A 24719-nucleotide genomic window follows, 5' to 3' on the forward strand; every position below is an offset into this window, starting at 1 on the left:
CACAAATAATAAGCATTGCTCAGTCTACTTACTTTGAAACACATGATTTTCATCAGCTGCTTTTCTTTTCTTGGCAGAAGCCATAGTTTTATTTTTAAAATGCCCCCCTCCTCGGTCTCCTCAGTGCTAGGCTGGGCTCCTCACTGCCTCCCACAGGCTACACTCCCAGTCCTTGCAGTAACCTTACTCACCCCTGCCCCGCTCCCAGCCAAGCAGTGACCAGGACAAGGGGCACAACTGAGTTTGGCTCTCACCAGGGAAGTTCGTGAAATTAAATAGTAGGTTTTATCTCAAATCTAAACAAGCTGTATCTGGTCCCTGGTTAGTGACCACTGTACTACATTAGTTTCGTATAGTACAACTACTTGAACTGGTAGGAAAAAGGCAGGGTCCCTGCAGAACACCCTCCAGCAAGGGTGGCTAACCCAAGCAAGGGCAAGAGCCAGCGCTCTCAGCTTCTGCAGCAGAGGGCTGCAGGACAAACCCTCCGAAGATGAGAATTCAGCACCACTGAAATGCTCCTTCCTCTTCCTAGGGAGTCAGAGTGCTCATGTTTCTATGTTGCCAAACTCTTGTTAAAATAGGACTTCCCAAAGCCTGGATACTCAGAATCTCTATAGCAAAACAATATACCATAGTTCATGTTTACTCTGAAGACCACACACACACTGGAAAGGTGATGCTGGTGATGTGCAGCACAGTGCCTTACATGGGCTGCCTCCGCCCCAGGTTTGAAAGTGCTTTTTGGCCACATGCTCATTTGGAATGTCTTATTCACCTTGAAAAACTTAGCTTACCATGTTACAAAGGTTACAGAAATGATATTCCAGCATCATAACTCTGAGAAAATGATTTGGTTCTTAGGAACAAGTAAACAAGCAAGGCAGCTAGCTACATACTGAATGAACATGAGGAAAGGGACTTGTTTTGCTAGGGGCCCCAGCTGTAAACTTGTGCATGGTAATTCACGTGCAAGGATACAGGGGTTACTGTCACTGATGTTGCAGTTGTCCAGGATCAATGGGATACCATCCAGCTCATTTACCTAGAGAGAAAGAAGATAAGTTTATACACTGAAAACAGCATGGCTATAGTCAGAGATTACAGATGACTTGTTCCTTTTGTGTTTTCTTATTCAATGTTGTAATACTGTTTGCCCTATTATCTGAAATACCTATATCAACCCAGAACTATATAAAACAATGTAAACAAAAAGTGATACTTTTCTTTTCACTGGACTTCAAAAATTTGGGGCAATTAGGTAGCCGTATAAAAAAGAATCTAAGTAGATCACTTCCTAATATTGTTCACCAAGATAAACTCCAGATGGATATGAGATCTAAACTTAAATAATAATAACAAAAAAAATCAGTACTAGAAAAAAAAAATGGGTGAATTCCTCTTCTAAGTTGGGAATAGGAAAAGCTTTCCTAACTATGATTCAATCCAGAAGCAACAGGGGAAAGGTTTTAAAATCTGACTATTTGTTTTTAAGACAAATGAGAACTGGGAAAACTATTTGTAAGGTATCACAGATCTGGAAGATATTTGCAAAGGATTAATATTTCAATATATAAAGAACTTGTAAAAATTTAAACAACACCAACAATACAATAGAAAAACAGGTGAGATACATGAAACATAAATGGCACCAAAAATACAAATAAACTAAAAAGACATCAGAATATGTTCAAACTTGCTCATCAGAGGTAAGCAAATTATAATTATACACAACATTTCCTACCTGCCAGACTAACAAATAACCAAGTCTGACAGCAAATGCTATTGGTGAGGCCACAGGGAAACAGGCACGCTCGTACACTGCTGGAGGGAATGATCAATGGTACAACTCCCATGAAAGGGAATAGGGTGTAAGCAGCAAAATGAAACGTGATCCAGTAACCCCATTTCTGAAATTACAGATCAAAAACACACTACCCCATGAAATAAGGTTATTCATTACAGCACAGTTTATTTTGTTATTTTATTTTTTGTAAAGATGAGGTCTCACTATGCTGCCCAGGCTGGTCTCAAACTCCCAGCCTCAAGTGATCCTCCTGCCTTGGTCTCCCAAAGCACTGGGATTATAGGCATGAGTCACCGTGCCTGGCCCGGTTCATTTTTTGCTGAGCATCATCACAAAGTATAAAATTTATACTTTTAAAGTGTGCAATTTGGTGGTTTTCAGTATATTCACAGTTATATAACCATTAGCATGATCCAATTTTCAAACATTTTCCTAACCCCTAAAAGAAACTCCACACTCACTAGTCAGTCACTCCTTATTTCTCCCTCCCCCCAGTCCTTGGCAACTATCCATCTGCTTTCTGTCTCTCTGGATTTGCCTATTCTGGACATTTCCTACAACGGAGTCAGATAATCTGAGCAACTTGTAGCCTTTTGAACCTGGCTTCTTTCACTCAAGGTCTACCTGTGTTGTGGCATGTCAGTGCTTCATTCCTTTTCATGGCTGAGTAATGTGAACAGTGCATTGTATAGATATGCCACATTGTATTTTTCCATTCACCCACTAATGGACATTTGTGTTATTTCCACCTCTAGGTTGTCATGATAATGCTGCTCTGAATGTGCGTGTACATGTTTTTGAGTGGATATAAGTATTCATTGTTCTTGGGTATATACCTACAAGTCAAACTGCTAGATCATATGACAATTATAAACATTTGAGGAACAGACTGTTTTCACAGTGTTTACAGTATTTCACATTTTCACCCAGCAATGTATGAGGGTTCCAGCATCTCCACAATCTCATAAACACTTGATACTGTCTGTCTTTTGTATTAGGCATTCTAGTGTAAGTGAAGTGGAATGTCATTGTGGTTTTGATGCGCATTTCTGATGACTAATGATACTGGGTGCAGCACAACTTATTACGAAACAACTCAAGTCTCTACGAATGGGGGCTGCTTACATAAACTATGGTACAAACACAGTAGACTGCTATACAGCTGCAAATGTGAGTAGAGAAGATTGCTGATGAACTGCTGTGGGAGGACTGCCAGGAGATGTAGCCTGATTACGACATGTTAATAGCCTTATATGAGAATCTTGTGTGTGATAAAGGAGTATTTTTAAATACTCTGAACAAGAAACAATGAAAGAACCAAAAACAAATAATGGTTATCCACAGGATAACGAGGAGAATAGGGTGGAGGAAACAGGAATGGAGACTCTGTGAATGTGCATTGTATAATTCTGACTTTGGAATCCTCTGTGTTTTATCTAACTTTAAAAAATTAAATTTAATGAGATCCCATTTGTCAATTTTGGCTTTTGCTGCCGTTGCTTTTGGTGTTTTAGACATGAAGTCTTTGCCCATGCCTATGTCCTGAATGGTACTACCTAGGTTTTCCTCTAGGATTTTTATGGTATTAGGTCTAACATTTAAGTCTCTAATCCATCTTGAATTAATTTTCGTATAAGGAGTAAGGAAAGGATCCAGTTTCAGCTTTCTACTTATGGCTAGCCAATTTTCCCAGCACCATTTATTAAATAGGGAATCCTTTCCCCATTTCTTGTTTCTCTCAGGTTTGTCAAAGATCAGATGGCTGTAGATGTGTGGTATTATTTCTGAGGACTCTGTTCTGTTCCATTGGTCTATATCTCTGTTTTGGTACCAGTACCATGCTGTTTTGGTTACTGTAGCCTTGTAGTATAGTTTGAAGTCAGGTAGCGTGATGCCTCCAGCTTTGTTCTTTTGACTTAGGATTGTCTTGGAGATGCGGGCTCTTTTTTGGTTCCATATGAACTTTAAAGCAGTTTTTTCCAATTCTGTGAAGAAACTCATTGGTAGCTTGATGGGGATGGCATTGAATCTATAAATTACCTTGGGCAGTATGGCCATTTTCACGATATTGATTCTTCCTATCCATGAGCATGGTATGTTCTTCCATTTGTTTGTGTCCTCTTTTATTTCACTGAGCAGTGGTTTGTAGTTCTCCTTGAAGAGGTCCTTTACATCCCTTGTAAGTTGGATTCCTAGGTATTTGATTCTCTTTGAAGCAATTGTGAATGGAAGTTCATTCATGATTTGGCTCTCTGTTTGTCTGTTACTGGTGTATAAGAATGCTTGTGATTTTTGCACATTAATTTTGTATCCTGAGACTTTGCTGAAGTTGCTTATCAGCTTAAGGAGATTTTGGGCTGAGACAATGGGGTTTTCTAAATATACAATCATGTCATCTGCAAACAGGGACAATTTGACTTCTTCTTTTCCTAACTGAATACCCCTGATTTCTTTCTCTTGCCTAATTGCCCTAGCCAGAACTTCCAACACTATGTTGAATAGGAGTGGTGAGAGAGGGCATCCCTGTCTTGTGCCAGTTTTCAAAGGGAATTTTTCCAGTTTTTGCCCATTCAGTATGATATTGGCTGTGGGTTTGTCATAAATAGCTCTTATTATTTTGAGGTACGTTCCATCAATACCGAATTTATTGAGCGTTTTTAGCATGAAGGGCTGTTGAATTTTGTCAAAAGCCTTTTCTGCATCTATTGAGATAATCATGTGGTTCTTGTCTTTGGTTCTGTTTATATGCTGGATTATGTTTATTGATTTGCGAATGTTGAACCAGCCTTGCATCCCAGGGATGAAGCCCACTTGATCATGGTGGATAAGCTTTTTGATGTGTTGCTGAATCCGGTTTGCCAGTATTTTATTGAGGATTTTTGCATCGATGTTCATCAGGGATATTGGTCTAAAATTCTCTTTTTTTTGTTGTATCTCTGCCAGGCTTTGGTATCAGGATGATGTTGGCCTCATAAAATGAGTTAGGGAGGATTCCCTCTTTTTCTATTGATTGGAATAGTTTCAGAAGGAATGGTACCAACTCCTCCTTGTACCTCTGGTAGAATTCAGCTGTGAATCCATCTGGTCCTGGACTTTTTTTGGTTGGTAGGCTATTAATTGTTGCCTCAATTTCAGAGCCTGCTATTGGTCTATTCAGGGATTCAACTTCTTCCTGGTTTAGTCTTGGAAGAGTGTAAGTGTCCAGGAAATTATCCATTTCTTCTAGATTTTCCAGTTTATTTGCGTAGAGGTGTTTATAGTATTCTCTGATGGTAGTTTGTATTTCTGTGGGGTCGGTGGTGATATCCCCTTTATCATTTTTAATTGTGTCTCATTAAACTAAAGAGCTTCTGCACAGCAAAAGAAACTACCATCAGAGTGAACAGGCAACCTACAGAATGGGAGAAAATTTTTGCAATCTACTCATCTGACAAAGGGCTAATATCCAGAACCTACAAAGAACTCAAACAAATTTACAAGAAAAAAACAAACAACCCCATCAAAAAGTGGGCAAAGGATATGAATAGACATTTCTCAAAAGAAGACATTCATACAGCCAACAAACACATGAAAAAATGCTCATCATCACTGGCCATCAGAGAAATGCAAATCAAAACCACAATGAGATACCATCTCACACCAGTTAGAATGGCGATCATTAAAAAGTCAGGAAACAACAGGTGCTGGAGAGGATGTGGAGAAATAGGAACACTTTTACACTGTTGGTGGGATTGTAAACTAGTTCAACCATTATGGAAAACAGTATGGCGATTCCTCAAGGATCTAGAACTAGATGTACCATATGACCCAGCCATCCCATTACTGGGTATATACCCAAAGGATTATAAATTATGCTGCTCTAAAGACACATGCACACGTATGTTTATTGCAGCACTATTCACAATAGCAAAGACTTGGAATCAACCCAAATGTCCATCAGTGACAGATTGGATTAAGAAAATGTGGCACATATACACCATGGAATACTATGCAGCCATAAAAAAGGATGAGTTTGTGTCCTTTGTAGGGACATGGATGCAGCTGGAATCCATCATTCTTAGCAAACTATCACAAGAACAGAAAACCAAACACCGCATGTTCTCACTCATAGGTGGGAACTGAACAATGAGATCACTTGGACTCGGGAAGGGGAACATCACACACCGGGGCCTATCATGGGGAGGGGGGAGGGGGGAGGGATTGCATTGGGAGTTATACCTGATGTAAATGACGAGTTGATGGGTGCAGCACACCATCAAGGCACAAGTATACATATGTAACAAACCTGCACGTTATGCACATGTACCCTACAACTTACAGTATAATAATAATAAATAAATTAAAAAAAAAAAAAAAGAATAGCATTATTTTACATTTTGGGAAATCTCTTTATTATTTAGATTAATAAAAAACAATTTAAGATTTAGATTAATAAAAAAAAAGTTGAATTCCAAAAAAAAAAAAAAAAATTAAATTTAAAGTTAGAAAAACTGAAAACATACAAATTAATCTAATGAAATATAAAATAAAGTTCTTTTTCAGAATTAAACAGTATTTTGACTTTACATCCCTAGTGAGATATACATAACCTAAGATGATACAAAACCACATGGAAGTCTTTAAACTGCATTCAGTCATCTGAACATTAACTATTCCAAACGCCATGTCCCACTGAAAGAAACCAGATCTCCAGCTGATTCTAATGCACAGACTTGCTAGGAATCTATTAATGATCCTTGTTTTACAAACGGCAGGAAGAAGAGAATAAATTAATTGGTAATCATCTAATTTCTGTAATTTTTTTCCAGGCACTGAAGGTGTGATGGGAGGGATCATGTGTTTGAGAAGCACAGAGAGAGTTTTATGGCCAAGTTGGTAATGACCCCACCTGAGACTGTAACCAAAGCTTCCCCAAGGATGCCCTCACACCCCCACTTCTCCTCTGATAACCTGCCCCACATCTACCAGCTGGATGGGGTACGTACACACAGTAAAGTCTGCAAATGGGAAAGAAGAGATGCCAAATGCCTTTGCCTTGTGCTGACTGATACTGGGGTGAAGATAAGGAGAGATCCAGAAACGAAGCAAGGGCCCTGTAAGTGTCACTGAGAAGAAAGAATCCAGCTGATCCTCACCAGCTCTCCACAAATGTGTGATCCAAACCCTTCTAGAACACAGGTGCATCTCCACGCCAGACTGAGGTTGGTTTTCATGCTCATAGTTTGTTTAGCTAGAAGAACATACAGCATGGGGCTCACAGAGAAGGTCTCCCTAAAGAAGTGGTATTTAGCTTAAGGTGAGAAGAATGAACAGGAATTAAATAAGGCAAAGGGGACTGTGGGAGTGTTTTGGGCAGGGGGAAGAGTATGTGCAAAAGCTGGAAGATAAGATGAAATAAGAAGTTCATGAACTGGGAGGCAGTGTGGTATAGGGATTAAGAGTGGCCACTGTGGAGCCAGACTGCTGGGGTCAAAGCCTTGCTATGAGATCTGCTGGCCTTGGGCAAGTTAAGAAACCCCTAAGACTTGATTTCCTCCCCTAAGACTTGCGGATGACAGTGCCTACTTCAAAGAGAGACTGTGAGTATGCTTAGCACACAGTAAATGCTCAATAAAGAGCACTGGGAGTGACAGCAGTGGTTGGTGACATTCACACTGTTAAATGCAATTAGTTCATTTAGGAACAAGGAGTTGGGCAGTAGCTCCTAAATGCATGAAGAAACTGAACAATTACTTCAACAGAGCTGAATTTACACTTCCTCTCTGCATTAGGCAAAATTTCAAATTTATTTTCAAAAACCAGTTTTTCTGGATAAGTGAGAAATAAACGTATTCAGGATTCATTATTCAATGCATGGAAAACACCTCACTTTCTACAAAAAAAAGTAGAACTCTTGAGATATTATGCTAAATGGGTAAGATGTTCTTTGAAGGAAATGAAATCACACACTAAAAACTGAAATTTAAGCAGGCAATAAAGGTGAACTAAAGAGTTCTTAAAAATCACGGTTCCACTGGAGTTGTAGGTCAACTGAGGGTATGCGTTCCTGGATAAATATTTCTTATTCATACAGCTGCATTAGGAAAGGATACAAGGAACCATTTATAGAAGTTCATTAAATGTTTACAACATAAATGACTTATTCTGGACAAGGATGACAGCTGCATTATGACAAATACACAATTCTATACTTAAGAATGAACACAGGTTAAGGTCACTGGGAAAAGTAGACACCAATACAGCACCTTCAGGAAGGGTGACTGACGATACAATTTTGTTATTACAAAGCCCAAGTTTACTGCTGTAACTACAAGTGTCAAGCTAATGTTGGGGGCAGGGGAGAAACAATTAAGTTTTCTTCTGTCAGCACTTCATTAAACAAGAAAGTTGTTTGTTTCTTTACTAACATGTTGGGAGTTGATTGTAGGCCTGTAATTAATGAGTCAGAAGTTACAGTTCACACTGAGGAGCCAAGCTCAGTCAACACTTTCCCGTGGTAGTGCATCTCCAGGAGACAATAAGCCTGGATTAAACAAATTAACATTTAGTCTCTGGAAATGAAGTGTAAAGAGAGGACAACAAATAGATTTGCTAACTATTCTTTCCCACATTAGCCACTAATGCCAGAGTAGGCACTCTGCAAAGGGTACAGGCCCAACTCTACTAACCAAACTCCTTTGGGAAAACATATTAGGTTGACAGAAAACAGAGCTTCAATTATTCTGGATGCTCTCAAATTGAGTGGTAAATATAAAAAGAAGGCAAGAGTACAATACAAAGGTGGACCCACATCTCCTACACTGACTCCAGCCTAAATAATACTTGGTAAAAATGTATTTATGACATAGCTCCATAAAACAGAATCAAACACTACAACCAGAGTCCTCATGCTGAAGGGAACAAATGACCAGGCTGGGTGTGGCAATGCTCCAGCAAGGTTTCCACTGAGGCGTGATGCCATCCTAGGCAAGCCAAGAGCCAACCCTGAAAGCTGGAAGCACAGAAGCAGCTGCTGGGTGAAACTGACTGTCTTGCAGGAGACACAGAAGCAGTGGCCTCCCGAGAGGACTCACTCACCATCCTCCGATGCAGAGGGAATATGAATACCATGCTCTGGGAGGCAGACACACATACAGGAGAATTCCCACTCAGCCTGTTAGCTGTGTGACCTTGGGGAGATTTCTGAACTTCATTAAGTCTCAAATTTCTTACATGAAATAAGAGGGCCATACCCACCTCCCAGGGCCACAGTGAGGACTGTGTGGGAAAGCATTCAGAATGGTGCCCAGCACATCATGAGACCACAGGAAATGGGAATGATTTGTAATATTACTTTCATTTGGCTCTGAGATTCTAAAGGTTTCCTTTACCATCCACATTTGAAAAGAGCTGGATATGGTAATCTTTCACCAACCAATAGTTGTCCTTCAGCAAAGTTTGAATATGGAAAGATATACTTGTACAATCCTAAGAAATCTGGTAGATATGGGGTTACTCTAAGTTAGTGTAATGTTGTTCTTGACTGTCTCATGAACTGGGTGTATGTCTGGATTTGTAATTTCCATTCATACTCCTCTGCTGGCTTTAGCCTTACACAGCAATTCTAAGTCTCACAAAAATATAGTACCATCGATCTTCGTGTTGCATTTATTTCCACAGTGTTTTGTGCCACTTAGCAGGGGGGCATTTCAGGCCTGAGCCGCTGCTTTTGTCCCCAATGCCAGAGCAGCAACAAATGGTGTGACTTGAGCAGAAGTAAAAAAGCAAGTGGCCTGGGCGTTGCAGACACTCTCTGGAGAGAAAACTCAAAGTCTGGCCAGTGCTCCTCAGCCTCGGCTACAACTTAGAATCACTTGGTGGAGGCTTTAAAAGGTGCCAGTGCTGCGGTCCCAACCCCAGAACCAATGAATCTGAATCTCTGGGCAACAGTGTTTTAGACAAACTCTCCAGGTGACTCTAATAAGAAGCCAAGGGGAAAACACCTATCTCCCCAAAGCCAAACAGCACCCATCAAGCCAACCTGTGAGACCTACTCAGAAGAAACGCCTGAAACCTCATGCACTGCCCTGCACACACTATCCCCTTTGGTGCTTCGTTTTCTTTACTTCTAAAAGGCACTTTATTGGGGTATAATTTACATATAGTAAACTGCAAGTGCATCTGCATAGCCACAGACAAATCAACATTTAGAATGTTTCCATCAACCCCAAAAGTTCCTTGCGCAGCTCTGCAATCACTGCAACTCACCTCGTGCCTGCCCCACCTCCTCCTAGGCATCTGTTTCTGTCATTACAAGTATATTTTGTGTGTTCTATAACACAAATGGGATTATTAAAAAGTGTTTTCCAATGTTTCTGAGATTCATTCATGTCGTTACATGTATCAGTTTTGGGGTTTTTTTTTCTGATTATGAATATACTACCATTTATTTATCCACTCATGTGTTGATGGTCACTGGGTTGATACCAGTTTTATCTGCAATGAATAGAGGTGCTATGAACACATGCATCTGTATCTTTTCATGGGTGCATGTTTTCATTTTTCGGGTAGACACCTACAAATGAAATTGCTGGGTTATATGAAGTATATGTTCAACTTTATTAAGAACTGCCACAGTATTTTCCAAAGTAGTTCTACCATTTTACATTCTCCCCTACAATGTATTGGAGTTACTCTAGATCCTTACCAACACTCAAGACGTTTTAGGCAGCATCACATTGTGGTCTTAATTTACATTTCCCTGATGGCTAATAATGTAAAGTATCTTCAGGTGTTTATGGGACATTTCTATTTCTTCAGTGAAATGTTATTCAAATATTTTGCTCATTTTACTAACTGGGTTGTTTTCTTCTCATTGAGTTGTAAGAGGTTCTTTACATATTCTGCATATGAGTAAGTCCTGTGCCAGATATATGTATTGCAAATATTTTCTCCTACACAATGGCTTGTTTTTTTAATTTTTTAATAATATGTTTCAGAGAGCCTTGACTTTTTAGTATAGATGAGATACAATTTATCAAAACATTTTTTCATGGTATTTTTTATATCCTAAAAAGCCCTGGCCTACTTCAACATATCCATAATGTTTTATTCTACAAGTTTTATATTTCCAGCTTTTATGTTGCTGTTTTAAATCAATTTTTGTTTGGTATAAATTAAGAGTCTAGGTTCTTTTTTTCTCCATAAGGATAAAAAATCATTCCAGTGCCATTGTTGAAAAGAATATCCTTTCTCCACTGAGTCTGGACGCTATTCTGTTCCATTGGTATATACATCTATTTTACATAAATACCACACTATCTTAATTAGCTTTATAGTAAGTCATGAAAGAAGTAATATAATCCTCTTTGTTTTGTTTTCAAAATTGTTTTGGCAATTGTGTTAGTTTGGTAGGGCTGCCTTAACAAAGTACCACAAACCAAATGGTATAAAACACAGGAATGTATTGTTTCACAGTTCTGGATGGTAGAAGCCCAAGACCAAGATGTTGGCAGGGTTGGTTCTTTCTGAGGACTATGAAGGAGAATTTGTTCTAGGCCTCTCTTTAGCTACTGATAGTTTGCTGGCAATCTTTGGTGTCCTTGGTTTGTAGATCTCTGTCTGTATTTTCACATGACATTCTCATTCTGTGTGTAATCTGTGCCCAAATTTCCCCTTTTTATAAGGACACCACTCATACTGGATTAGGGGCCCATCCTCCTCCAGTATGATCTCATCTTAAGTAATTACACTGGCAATAACACTGTTTCCAAATAAGGTCATGTTAAAAGTATTGGGGTTTAGAAATTCAACATACGAATTTTGCGGGGTACAATTCAACCCATAACAGCTATTCTGGGTCTTTTGCATTTCCAAATTTTAAAACCAGCTCATCAGTTTTTATAAAAAATGTTTCCTGGGACGAGCATGGTAGTGGGCGCCTGTAATCCCAGCTACTCAGGAGGCTGAGGCAGGATAATCTCTTGAACCCCGGAGGCAGAGGTTGCAGTGAGCCGAGGTCGCACCAGCCTGAGCAACAAGAATGAAACTCCATCTCAAAAACAAAACAAAACAAAACAAAACAAAACAAAACAAAACAAAAAAACAAAAATGTCTCCTGGCATTTTGACTGGTATAGCATTCACCCTATAGGTCAACTTGGGGAGATCTTATACTTAACAATATCGAGCTATCTGTCAAATTTTAACTTCTCTCAGCAATGTTTTATGGTTTTCAGAGTATAGGTCTTGCACATACTTCGTTAAAATTTATTCCTAAATATTTCATGTTTTATGATGCTATTGCATGTGGCATTTAAATTTTTTCTTATTATTCTTTGCTAGCTTTATATAATTTTCATTTACATATCTTGTAACCATTCGAAATTCACTTCTCATAACTATCAATTCCTTAACATACATGATCATCTCATTTATGAATAAAGCCAGTTTTACTTCTTTTCAATCTTTATGCATCTGATTTTTCTTTGCTTAGTGGGTAGCTTTGGACCTTCAGCACATTGTTAACTGGAGTGGTGACAGCAGAAATTCTTGCCTTGTTCCTGATGTCAGAGAGTGAGCAGTCTTTTATCATAAAGTATGAAATTAGCTGTTGAATTTTTTCATAGATGCCTTTTTCCAGGATGAGAAAGTTCCTTTATACTGTTAGTTTGTGGCAAATTTTAATGTGAATAAGTGTAAATTTTGTGCCAAATGCTTTTCCTCTATTGAGATAATCATATTGTTTCCTCCCCCTTATTCTGTGAATACAGGAGAATGAAAGTGTCTGCTCTTCTAACATTAAACAAACAGTGCGCGGCTGAGATAAACCACCATAGTTCATGATACATTATCACTTTCTGTGTTACAAGATCCACTCTACTGATATTTTGAAACGTGTTCTTATGTTTCTGATCATGAGAGACACTGCTCTGTAGTTACTTTGTTTTTTTTCCCTTTTAAGGTTTTTGTCCAGATTTGGGAACAGAATAGTGGTGGCTTCATAAAGTAAGTTGAGAAATGTTCCCTCCTCTGTTTTCTGAAAGAGAAATATTGGATATATGCTTTCCTTCTTAAATGCTTGACAGAATTCACTGCTGAAACTATGTGTGCCTGGAGATTTTGTTGTAGAAACATTTTAAACTACAAATTTAATTTTTAAAAATATTTATCCTTGATTCAGTTCTTGTTTCTTGCAAGAAAACTGTTCGTATCATCTATTTTGTCAAAAATTTTTGACATCAAGTTGTTTATGCTGTTCTCTTATTATCTTTTTAATGTCTGTAATATCTATAATGATGTCTCCTCTTTCACTGCTGATAGAGGTAATTTATATTTTCTCTCATTTTCTTGACAGGTAGAAAGATTTATCTGGAAAGACTGATCAGTCTTTTTAAATATGGATCCAGCTTCTGATTACATGGATTTTCTCTACTCTGTGTCTATTATATTTTCTACTTCAGTGATTTCCATTCCTATCTTTGTTAATTCTTTTCTTCTACTTACATTGGTTTAATCTACTCGGTTTAATTAGCTTCTTAAGTTGGAAACTGAGATGACTGATCTTAAATCTGTCTTGTTTTCTCATGTATTTTAAATTTCGTAAACACTACTTTATCCCCATCTCACAATTTAGATATGCCATTTTTCATTTTTATTCAGTTCAAAATATTTTCTAATTTCAATATGATTATGTCTATGATATGTAGGTTATTTAGAAGTGTACTGTTTAATTTTCAAATATCTTGGGATTTTAGAGATATTTTATAGTTTTAATTTATAATTCTGCTGTAGAGAGAGAATATAGTCTGTTTTCAGTTCTTCTACATTTATTGAGTTCTGTTATGGTCCCAGCATATGTCTGTCTTGGTGAATGTTCTATGTGTACTGGAAAGAATGTATATTCTGTTATTGGTGCAGTATTCACCAAATTTCACTTGATCAAGGTGGCTGATGGTATTCCAGTTTTCCATATTCCTCCTGCTTTTCTTTCAGCTTGTTCTGTAATTTGTAAAGATAAGAACACTGAAATCTCCAATTATGACTGCAGATCAATTTTCTCTTTCAGGTGTCAGTTTTAGTTTCAGTTATTTGAAATTCTGCTATTAGTAATATATGTTTAGGCTATTACGTCTTCTTGATGAACTGACCCTTTAATCATTATGAAATATCACTTTTTTACATCTAGGGATATTCTTTGTCCTTAGGTCAATTTTGTCTAATATTAATATAGCCACTTCAGCTTTCTTATACGTGTTTACAGAGTATATCATTCGTTCCCTCTTAAGGTATCTTCATCTTTATATTCAAAGTATATTTCTTATCACAGCATATAATTGAGTTTTGCCTTTTAAAATCCAGTCTAGGCCAGGCACAGTGGCTCACGCCTATAACCCCAACACTTTGGGAGGCCGAGGGTGGGAGGATCGTTTGAGGTCAAGAGTTCAATACCAGTCTGACCAACATGCTGAAACCCTGTCTACTGGGGGAACCAGTACCCAATATTTCAACATAGGTTCTTTTCTATTTTCCGTAAGTGTCAGCTGATCTGAGAAATAAAGAGAAAGAGTACAAAAGAGAGAAATCTTGCAGCTGGGTCTCTGGGTGTGACATCACATGTTGGCAGGTTCCGTGATGCCCCTTGAGCTGCAAAACCAGCAAGTTTGCCGGGCGTGGTGGCTCAAGCCTGTAATCCCAGCACTTTGGGAGGCCGAGACGGGTGGATCACGAGGTCAGGAGATCGAGACCATCCTGGCTAACACGGTGAAACCCCGTCTCTACTAAAAAATACAAAAAACTAGCCGGGCGAGGTGGCGGGCGCCTGTAGTCCCAGCTACTCGGGAGGCTGAGGCAGGAGAATGGCGTGAACCCGGGAGGCGGAGCTTGCAGTGAGCCGAGATCTGGCCACTGCACTCCAGCCTGGGTGACAGAGCGAGACTCCGTCTCAAAAAAAAAAAAAAAAAAACCAGCAAGTTTTTATTAGGGGTTTCAAAAGGGGAAGGGTATACAAATAGGGTGTGAGTCACAGAGATCACATGCTTCAAAGGCAATAAAATATCACAAGGGCAGACAGGCAGAGTGAGATGATAAGGCCAGGGTGAAACTAGAATTACTGATGAAGGTCCATGTCCTGCTAGGCACACATTGTCACTGATAAACATCTTAACAGGAAACAGGGTTCGAGAGCAGACAACCAGTCTGACTAGAATTCGCCAGGCTGGAATTTCCTAATCTTACCAAGCCTGAGGGCGCTGCAGGAGACTAGGGCGTATTTCATCCCTTATCTATAACTGCATAAGACAGACACTCCCAGAGCGGCCATTTTAGAGACCTCCCCCTGGAAACGCATTCATTTCCCAGGGTTGTTCCTTGCTGAGAAAAGAATTCAGTGATATTTCTCCTATTCGCTTTCCGAAATATGACTGTTCTGCCCGGCCCTGCAGGCAGTCAGGCCTTATGGTTATCTCCCTTGTTCCCTGAAAATCACTGTTATCCTGTTCTTTTTCAAGGTGCCCAGATTTCATATTGTTCAAACACACATGCTTTACAAACAATTTGTGCAGACAACGTGATCATCACAGGGTCCTGAGGTGACGTACATCCTCAGCTTAGGAAGATGATGGGACTAAGAGATAAAAGTAAAGACAGGCATAGGAAATTATAAGAATATTGATTGGGGAAGTGATAAATGTCCATGAAATCTTCACAATTTATGTTCAGAGACTTCAGTAAAGACAGGCGTAAGAAGTTACAAAAGTATTAATTTGGGGAACTAATAAATGTTCATGAAATCTTCATAATTCTTCTGCTGTGGCTTCAGCCGGTCCCTCCATTCAGGGTCTCTGACTTCCCACAACACCATCTCTACTAAAAATATAAAAATTAGCTGGGTGTGGTGGTGAACCTGTAATCTCAGCTACCTGGGAGACTGAGGCAGGAGAATCACTTGAACCTGGTAGGCAGAGGTTGCAGTGAGCTGAGATCATGCCACTACACTCCAGCCTGAGCAACACAGAGAGACTTCGTCAAAAAGACAAGACCAGACAAGACAAGACAAGACAAGACTTCATTCTAACAGTCTTTTAATTGGATGTTTAAGCCATTTACATTTAATATATTTATCAACATGATTGAGGTTATCATTCTGCCATCTGTTTTCTATTTGTCTTGACTATTCTTTGTTCCTATTTTCCAGACTCTTTTAAGACTGAGCATTTTTAAATATTCCACTTATTTCTCCAACACTGGCTTACTAACTGTCTCTCTCTTTTTCTAAAAGTGGTTGCACTGGGGTTTAGAGTATACATCTTTACCTTGTTGCAGTCTATCTACAAATAATACCATACTACCCCACATACAATGTAAGAATGTTATAACTGTATACTCTGTTTAATCTTTGAGCAATTACTCTCATATATTTTTCTTCTATATACACATTAAAAATCCCCTAATATATTGCCATTATGATTAAAGAGCCAATTACATTTCAAAGAAAATTAAAAGTGAGAATAGAAAGATTTTCTTTGTACCCATATATTTAACTTTTCCAGTGATTCTGATCCTTTGTATCGATTTGTATAGGTCAGGTTTCCATGTGCTATCATTTACTTTCACCTTGTTGAACTTCCTTTAACATTTCTTATAGGACATTCTGCCTTCTTTTTTTTGACCTTCATTTTTGAAGGATATTTTTGCTGGATACATAATTCTAGATTAACAGTTTTCCTTTAGTATTTTAAAGATGTCATTCCATTGATTCCTGTCTTGCATCATTTCTGAAGGAAAGCCTGTTATCATTTTTATCTTTGTTCTTATAAACTGAAAGGCAAGAAAGTCAGTGAATTACAGTAACAACACTACAGAGAAGATTAGCCAAAACCAAAAGCTGGTTATTTGTAAACATTAATAGAATGGAAAAGTTCCAGAAGGACTGAGGAAGGAAAAAAAAGAATTAAAAGGGAGAAACAGGTTTTAGACAATCTAGGTAAAATATTAAACTATGAACAATTTTTTGGAAAAAATGTGAAAACCTAGATGAAGTAGACATTCCTGAGAAAAGCAGAAAATGTTAAAATTGACAGAAAAAATCAAAGGCTTGAATAGAACTGTCCTTTTTAAAGTGCCCAGCCAGGCTACTGACCGTGTCCTGGAGAGGCAGGAGGTGGGGCTCGGACACCTGACCAAATTGAGGACTAACTAAAACAGGTAGGTCAGAGGTGGAAGCCATTTTCCATAAGACATATCCACCAATATGTCATGTCAGTTTACCACTGCCATGGCAACACCCAGAAGTTACCGCCCCTTTCCATAGCAACAACCTGACGACCTGAAAGGTGCCACCCTTTTCCTAGAAATTTCTGCATTAACTACCCCTTAATTCACATATAGTTAAAACTGGGTATAAATATGAGTGCAGACCTGCCTCTGAGCTGCGATTCTGGGCACAGTGCCTATAGGGCAGCCCTGCTCTGCAAGGAGCGGCACCTCTGCTGCTGCTATACACTGCTGCTTCAATCAAAGCTGCTGTTTACCACCACCAGCTCACCCTTGAATTATTTCCTGGGCAAAGCCAAGAACCTTCCCAGGCTAAGTTCAAATCTGGGGGCTTGCCTGTCCTGCATCATTGGGGAAAGGCAGGAGTTGGGATGGCAAGAGCTCCTCAGTAGCAGGCAAGAGGGCCTCAGCATGGAGCTGTGTGATTGGTGATTTCTCTTGAGGTGCTGTGGCACCTGCATCCTTGGCAAAGGCTGGTAGAATAGACTGTGACTTCTGAAGCAACAGCTGCCTAAAATGAAGGTGCAGGCTCCAGAATTCTAGTCATGTGTCACAGAAAGATTGAAGAGCCTGACAGAATTATTTGTTAAAGAGAATTGTGAATTCAGAACAGCAGAAGGAGCAGTGAGGGATTTATAAAATGGAGTAAGACCTCAAGATGTGGACTCTGCTACCATTGTTACCCCTATTCAAATGCAGGAGATGTTTCCGTCAGCTGGTATTTGGATAATGGACAGAAGAAAAGCACAGAACAATTACTGCCAGGCTTTGTGAAGACAACTTTCAAATTACTACACTCTGGATTGATGTTGTCACTGATGGAAGACAAGCTGAGGACAAATTCACAACTGACTAGGAGATGCTGAACACAAAGCTCTCTAGCAATCAATTCTATGTCTTTAGGTTTTGATGGTACTTTATCTAATTCAATGGTTATGGAGATGTTTTAAAATAAGAAAAGTATGTTGGACATCAACAGAGTACATTAAAATTGTTTTTGAATTTTAAGATAAGTCAGGTTTTGTGGAGAACTGTAGACCAACCTGGTGACCATGGTCCTGAGAAGCAACTGCAGAGCCTGCAAAAGGCCTGGCTGGGCTATTAGGAGAAAGCATTTGGGTGGAACTAAAAAAGCTCTTGTCAGTAAACATGTAAATCATTTGATTCACCTTACCTATGATCTTCATGTGGCTCCTTATGTAGGTGTAACTGCCAATGCAAGTTTAGAAGAATTTAACAAAGTCAGTAAAAATGTTGAAGGTTTTTCACCAAAGCCAATGACTCTTTTGGCCTCATTATTCAAAGTACAGAACGATGTTATAAAATTGGATTGGAGGTTGACGATTTCAAAAGAAGAGAAAAACCTTGGCTTATTTACAGTTAAAAACAAAAAAGACTGAATTAAAGCAAGAGATAGTTCAGAGCCACTGAAACCCTACCAAGACTTTCTTAGGGACTTTAGGGAACTTGCCGTGACTTCTTACATATGTGAACTACTGAAGAGCTAAGGAGAGCATCACCCCCTAAAGGAAAAGCAGCTGTGGTCCCTTCCTCCAGTTCCTATTCAGTGGGCACGACACCAGAAAAGTGGGCATTTCTTGGGGGAAAAGAAATCAGGGCTCTATTACAACAACTACAAGAACAGTGCAGAAAAAGTGGTTGCCCAGGGGAAAAAGATAAACTTCTAAGTTAACTAAAGCTAGAGGGCTCACTACTAAAAAGTGGAAACTTTTTGGTAAGACCAGTTTATTTATTGCCCTCCCTCTTAGTGAGATGAAACTACAGCAGAATAAAAGCCAGCTTAGAGGACCTCTTTAGAAAAATAACGGTCTTATTTCGTGAAATATAATTATATTTTAGGCACTAAATTTAAGTCTACCTCCTCTTAATCTGATTTATATCATTGAATCTTCTAATTCTTTCAGAATAATTTCTATGAGAAGGGTAGAGTTGATTTCTCCTATTTTAATCTATTTAGACTTTAAAAAATTTTTGGTTTTGCATAGGATTGTGCTAAGATTGATCTTAAGAAAAGGTAATTGCCTTGAAGAAAAAATGTTTATTAACATTTTGAATGTTTATAAGTGTCAGTTCTTATCTGAATTCCAAAATAACTGTGCCTGAAAAGAAAATAAGAAAAAATATTAAAAGAACAAAAACTTTTAAAGATACTAAAATGACCAAGACTCACTAACAAACACAAAGATGCAAATAGCTCTCAAGTGAGTTCCACCCAATTTGCAAGAAAGAGAACGTCTATTTTATATACAAGTTGTTCCAAAACAACAGAAAAATAAAGAAAGATTTCCAACCTATTTTACAAGGCTAGTATGACTTTGTTCCAAAACCAGGAAAGATAGACCACTGTAAAGAAATTAAAGACCTTTTTAACTTATGAAAATAGATCCCCTTCCCCTAAAATATTCTAGAAATAATATTAGCATAACTAAATTAAACATGCTACAATAATATTTCATGTTCAGGCAGACTTTTCTCAAAAATGCAAGAATAGATTCAAGCGGATCAGAAAATCTACAATGAACCTCATTAATGTACGCATAATAATATCAACCATCACAGAAAAAGGACCCAATCATGCTTAGCCCCTATTTATGATTTTTTCGATTATCAGAAAACTAGAGAACTTTTTTAATTTCAAAAAGGCTATGTGTCAGAAACCCATAGTAAATGTCATAGGTAAAGCAAAAATAGATGCTAAGACCAGAAGAAAACACGCGGATTCTGTCTCCTAGCACTGATATAGAAAAATAAATCCAATAAAATACTATAATTTTAAAAGGTCTTTGTTTAGAACGTTCTCTCTCTAGAAATCAAGGATGCTCAGAAAATCAAAGAGGAACTAGAGTTATGTAAAAAGTATTTCAGTCTTACCATTAGAACAGAAACAATGAAAGAATAAAAACAAACTAAAGCAATAAGGCTGATTTAGCTGGAAAACAGTAATTGTTTTTGGAGTAAGAGCACTTTGGGAGGCTAAAGAGGGAGGCTGGCTTGAGGCCAGGAGTTTGAGACTAGCCTGGGCAACATAGAGAGACCCCATCTCAACAAAGAATTTTTTAAAAAAATTAGCTGGGTGTGATAGTGCACGACTATAGTCCCAGCTACTGGGGAGGCTGAGGCATGAAGATGGGTTGAGCCCAGGAGTTCGAGAGTACAGTAAGCTATGTCTGTGCCACTGCACTGCAGATTGGGCTACAGAGAGAAGGAGAGAGAGACCCTGTCTTGAAAAATAAACAATAAAAATACATGAAATGGGAAATAAGATATCGAAGGTCAGGATAAAAAGATATAAACAGGAATGAAAACGCACTGTGTTCTAACACACTTAAAGTGAATTTCAGAAAATTTCAGTGGCTATTCAAACAGAAACTGCGACTGGGTCCTACAAAACCCACGAGAAAGAAAGGCATGGTCTTGACTCACTGGAATTACTGACAGCAAGATCCAAGAAATTACTGAGGAGATTGCTCCCAAATGTCTAGCCCCGCAACTGTCAGCGACTAACTGAAATCTAGTGAAGCAGAAATGAAGACTTTCTCCATCTTTCCCTCAGATATCACAGACTTTCTGCTATGGTCTGCTAGTTGGCAACGAGTAAGAAGTGCTGGTTTCTGGGGACATACTTTTGCTTGGGGTAACTATTAGAAGACCAGGAATTGGCTTGTTTTCTAACTTTGGTGTATGGGGGGGGGGGGGGGGGGGGGGGGGCGGTGTTTTGACAATCCTGTGTCCTGTTAACTTTTTTAATTTTAAGAAGTGAGGCATATCAGAGGTTTGGTATTGGGTGTTCCTGAAAGAAACACACACATTCCAGCAAGAGACAGTCCAGGCTGCAGCTGTTAAAAAAAAAATCCTGACCCCACACAGGCATTAAGAGCCCCTCTAACTGGGATTGTGCAGAATAAGAAATCAGGGAGAATGTATTTTGAATTTCAATTTATTTGAACACACATGGGCAAGAGAATTGGACTTTAATGCCTTTGGACTTTAATTTAAAATGCAATGTAATCTTTGGATTTTAATATCTCTCTGGGAATCTGATAATGAGATAGAATTAATATTCAAATACGGAGTGTCTCTTATGGGCATTTTATTATTACAATGAATGTAGGCCTTTCATTGGAGTATCTTAATATGGAATGAATTTTCCACCTTGAGGTCAAAGTGATTTTGCAGTTAATTAGATTCATGTGTTGTTCTGACCCACTTAAGAGTCTTCTGGGGGTAAAATCTCCACTCCTTAACAGTGCTCCAAGAGGAAAAAAAGGAGTGTAGTTGGCAAAGCAGCCTCATGAAGGTGGGAGCAGGACGGTCCTGACAAACTGAGCTTCTCTCCAAAGGAAGGACACACTCCTACATCCCTAATGGCCAAAGCTAAGCCCAACTCATCAGTGTACCACCACCACCATCACCACAAAGTGGTTGGACGGGTTAGAAGGCTCACCCTCTCTTCTTCATGTCATGGAGAGAGCTGTATTAAATACTAACCCTTAACTTTTCCAGGCCCTTCACTGGCCCCTTCCCAGGGCGGTGACAATCGAATCCCTCTTTGAGTCGGGCTGTATAGCGTTTATAGAGCAGAGCAGCTATTTATTTGCTTGTCTCACTCTGTCATTAGACTCTGGGGCTTTCAATGACAAGAACCATGTTTCCACTCATCCTTGCATCCCTTGCCTGGTCCTGGGATACTTAACAATGATTTGGTGAAAAAAATATATGCGTGTGAGAGGCAAAAGCTCACCTTCCACCCTTGCAGGGTCCAAATATAGCCAACAGATATGTACTGAATGAAACTTAGCCAGGGGGGAGGCAGGTGAGTAAATTAATACCTAAAAATACATTTACAGATTATGGTAATTCCTATAAAAGAAATAATTAAGATGGTCTACTAGAGATTGAGAGAGCGGCCACAGACTGTTTCAGAGGGGTGGTCAGGTTAGAGGGGTGGTCAGGTCAGAGGGGTGGTCAGGTCAGAGGGGTGTTCAGGTCAGAGGGGTGGTCAGGTCAGAGGGGTGGTCAGGTGGGCCCTTCAGGTCATGATGAGGCACTGATACAGTCTGAAGAACCACTGACAGAGCAGTGACTCTCCATCCTTACTGTGAATCTACATCTCCCGGGGAGTTGTAAAAACTACCCATCTCTTGGCCCCACCTCATGCCAACCTAATCTGTATCTTAGGGGTGATGGTCCTGGCACAGATATATAGTTTAAAATCTCCTGGCTGGGCATGGTGGCTCATGCCTGTAATCCTAGTGCTTTCGGAGGGTGAGGCGGCAGGATCACTTGAGGTCACAAATTCGAGACCAGTCTGAACAACATGGCGAGACCTCATCTCTACAAAAAATTAAAAATTAGCTGCGTGTGGCAAGTGAGCCTGTAGTCCCAGCTACCTGGGAGGCTGAGGCGGGAGGATCGCTCAAGGGTTCAAAGTTCCAGGTTCAAAGTGCCACTGCACTGCAGCCTGGGCAGCAGAGGGAGACCATGTCTCCAACGAACGAATGAACTAAAAGCTCCCTAGGTGACTCAGATTCACAGAAGGGTCAAATATAAAGTCTTGGAAATCGGGAAAAAAACTTAGATTTGCATGAAAAGGAGCAAGAGTGGCACCAAGAAGGCCAGTGAGGAAGCGGTTGCGGACGCTGAATGAAAGGTGATGTAGGCCTGAAGGCTGCGACAGCAGTGGGGACAGAAAGATGCAGGTGGATATGAGATATACGGTAAAGGTAGATCAGACACTAACTGCTCTCTAGGACAGTGGTGGTAAGAGAAAGAAACAACTGGAAGATTCTAAGAGTCTGGTTGAGCTGGATGTGTGGTGGGATCATTTGCTGAGAGGGCAAAGAAAAGATCTGGGGATGCGGGACTCAAGGGCACAGTTTGGGCATATTTCGCGGGAGGCACTTAGAGACGAGACACCTAAGTAAACGTTAGCAGTTATATATTTTCCATTTCTCATACATTGAGAATGTGAGCAGGTATGTCCCCTAATGTGGAGCCCCAGGGACATGTCTGGGCTCAACAGGCATTCTGCTGTCATCTGCACACAAATGGTCCTTAAATCTTGGGCACTGGAAATCTCCTAAAGGGGGTAGATGGAGATAGCAAAGGGCTCAGGACATAAAGGTCTCAGGAGAGAAATCTTGGTGCTCCTTGGATAACCTTGGCATCAGCACCAAGTATTACTCAACCAAAAGATTTGAGTAATCCACACTAAATATTGTAGGCAAATGTAAACACTCATTCCTGATAGATTAATTTGTAAATGATATGAATATTTTTGTTCTTGGAAAAAGATCATGAGTAACTGAAATTGCACAAGATTTTCTTTAAAAGTTACAGTGATCATCAGATTATTTGCCCACCGATTGTTCTTCAGGGTAGCTTCTTTCAGAAATGTATTTCCAAACTGTGGGCTGTGAAATATGCAAATTTCCTACTGTGTTCTGTTAAAATTATACAGGAATAACAGACACACTTACACATATACCTCACTAAAGTGAATTAAATTATTTTAATTCCAACTGACTATTCTGTCCAAAGCCGGGATATGGGAAGAGCCACAAAAGTATTGATGAGAAAGTTCAACTCAAGACAAATGGACAGCATTCCTTCCCATACAGTAAGTCTACTGAGTACCCAAGGCCAAAAGAAGCAAATGCCAGGCTTGGGAACTGGAGGCTAGAAGGTAGGAAGGAAACTGCCAGGACACTCAGCATTTCCTGGGTCCTCCTGTCTCCCTAATGCCCTGAGGGAAAAGGGGCCAGGAGGCAGATCAAGACACAGGGGTAGACAGAAAAAGGTACGACCTCCAGTTTTGGAGTCAATGAGAATTAGAGTCCGTTTCAGCTAGAGGATCATTACCCTCAAATCTCACTGCAGCCCAGCTGAATGCTCTAGGGTCTGACCCTTCTTTCAGGAGCCAAGCCCCAACCCTGAGATGAGGACAGATCCTACCCATGAAAATTCTCTGTATTTTTCAATGCACATATATTAAATACTTAATTTGTTTAAAAATGAAGATCATCTTTATATATATAGTATTTTAGACCTTTCCATATAATAAAAATTCTTTGAAAATGTGTTTTTTTATAGTATATTCTATTCAGTCACTACAACCTCCATAATTTGCTGAACATTTCAGGACATTTGCATCATGACTAAATTTTCACCAACAATGTAATGAGCATCCATATATACAATTTTTTTTTAACCTCATCACTGATTATTTCCTTTGGAGAAATTCCCAAAAGAATTACTGGACAAAAACCAAACCAAACCATCTTTGACTGTCTTTGAGACATCCTGTTAAAATGCCTCCCAAGAGGGTTCTCCCAATTCACACCACCCCCAGAACTGTCCATGCGTCCCTTTTTCTGACTGATGCTGCAGATTTTTTAAACTGCTTTTTTGATAGGTAAAAAAATGTTCTTTGGGGCTTTCCTTTGCCTTAAAGGAAGGGTGAGCATTCCTCCAGCTGCCTACATTTTATAAATTAAGATTCTATGAGATAAAGGCATTTAGTAGTACAAGTTTTGCTGACCAGCTGAGATGTGCCCACGGCATTGCACTTGGAGTGCGTACGAGACCTAAGTAAGGAAGAACCAATAATCCTTCCGACCAGGAAGCAACGCCCTGGCAGG

General features: G+C 39.4%; 1 protein-coding gene across 1 annotated transcript in view; it reads right to left on the reverse strand.

The window, feature by feature from the left end:
- ATXN10 (ataxin 10) overlaps window positions 1-24719 on the reverse strand; it is a 177887-nt gene that overhangs the window by 37645 nt on the left and 115523 nt on the right. The window contains exon 10 of the mRNA XM_021921665.2: window positions 982-1045. Coding sequence (XP_021777357.1) covers window positions 982-1045 — 64 coding nt within the window. The remainder of the gene's footprint in view (window positions 1-981; window positions 1046-24719) is intronic.

The sequence above is a fragment of the Papio anubis genome, chromosome 16, assembly GCF_008728515.1.
Source record: "Papio anubis isolate 15944 chromosome 16, Panubis1.0, whole genome shotgun sequence".
Classification (NCBI taxonomy): domain Eukaryota; kingdom Metazoa; phylum Chordata; class Mammalia; order Primates; family Cercopithecidae; genus Papio; species Papio anubis.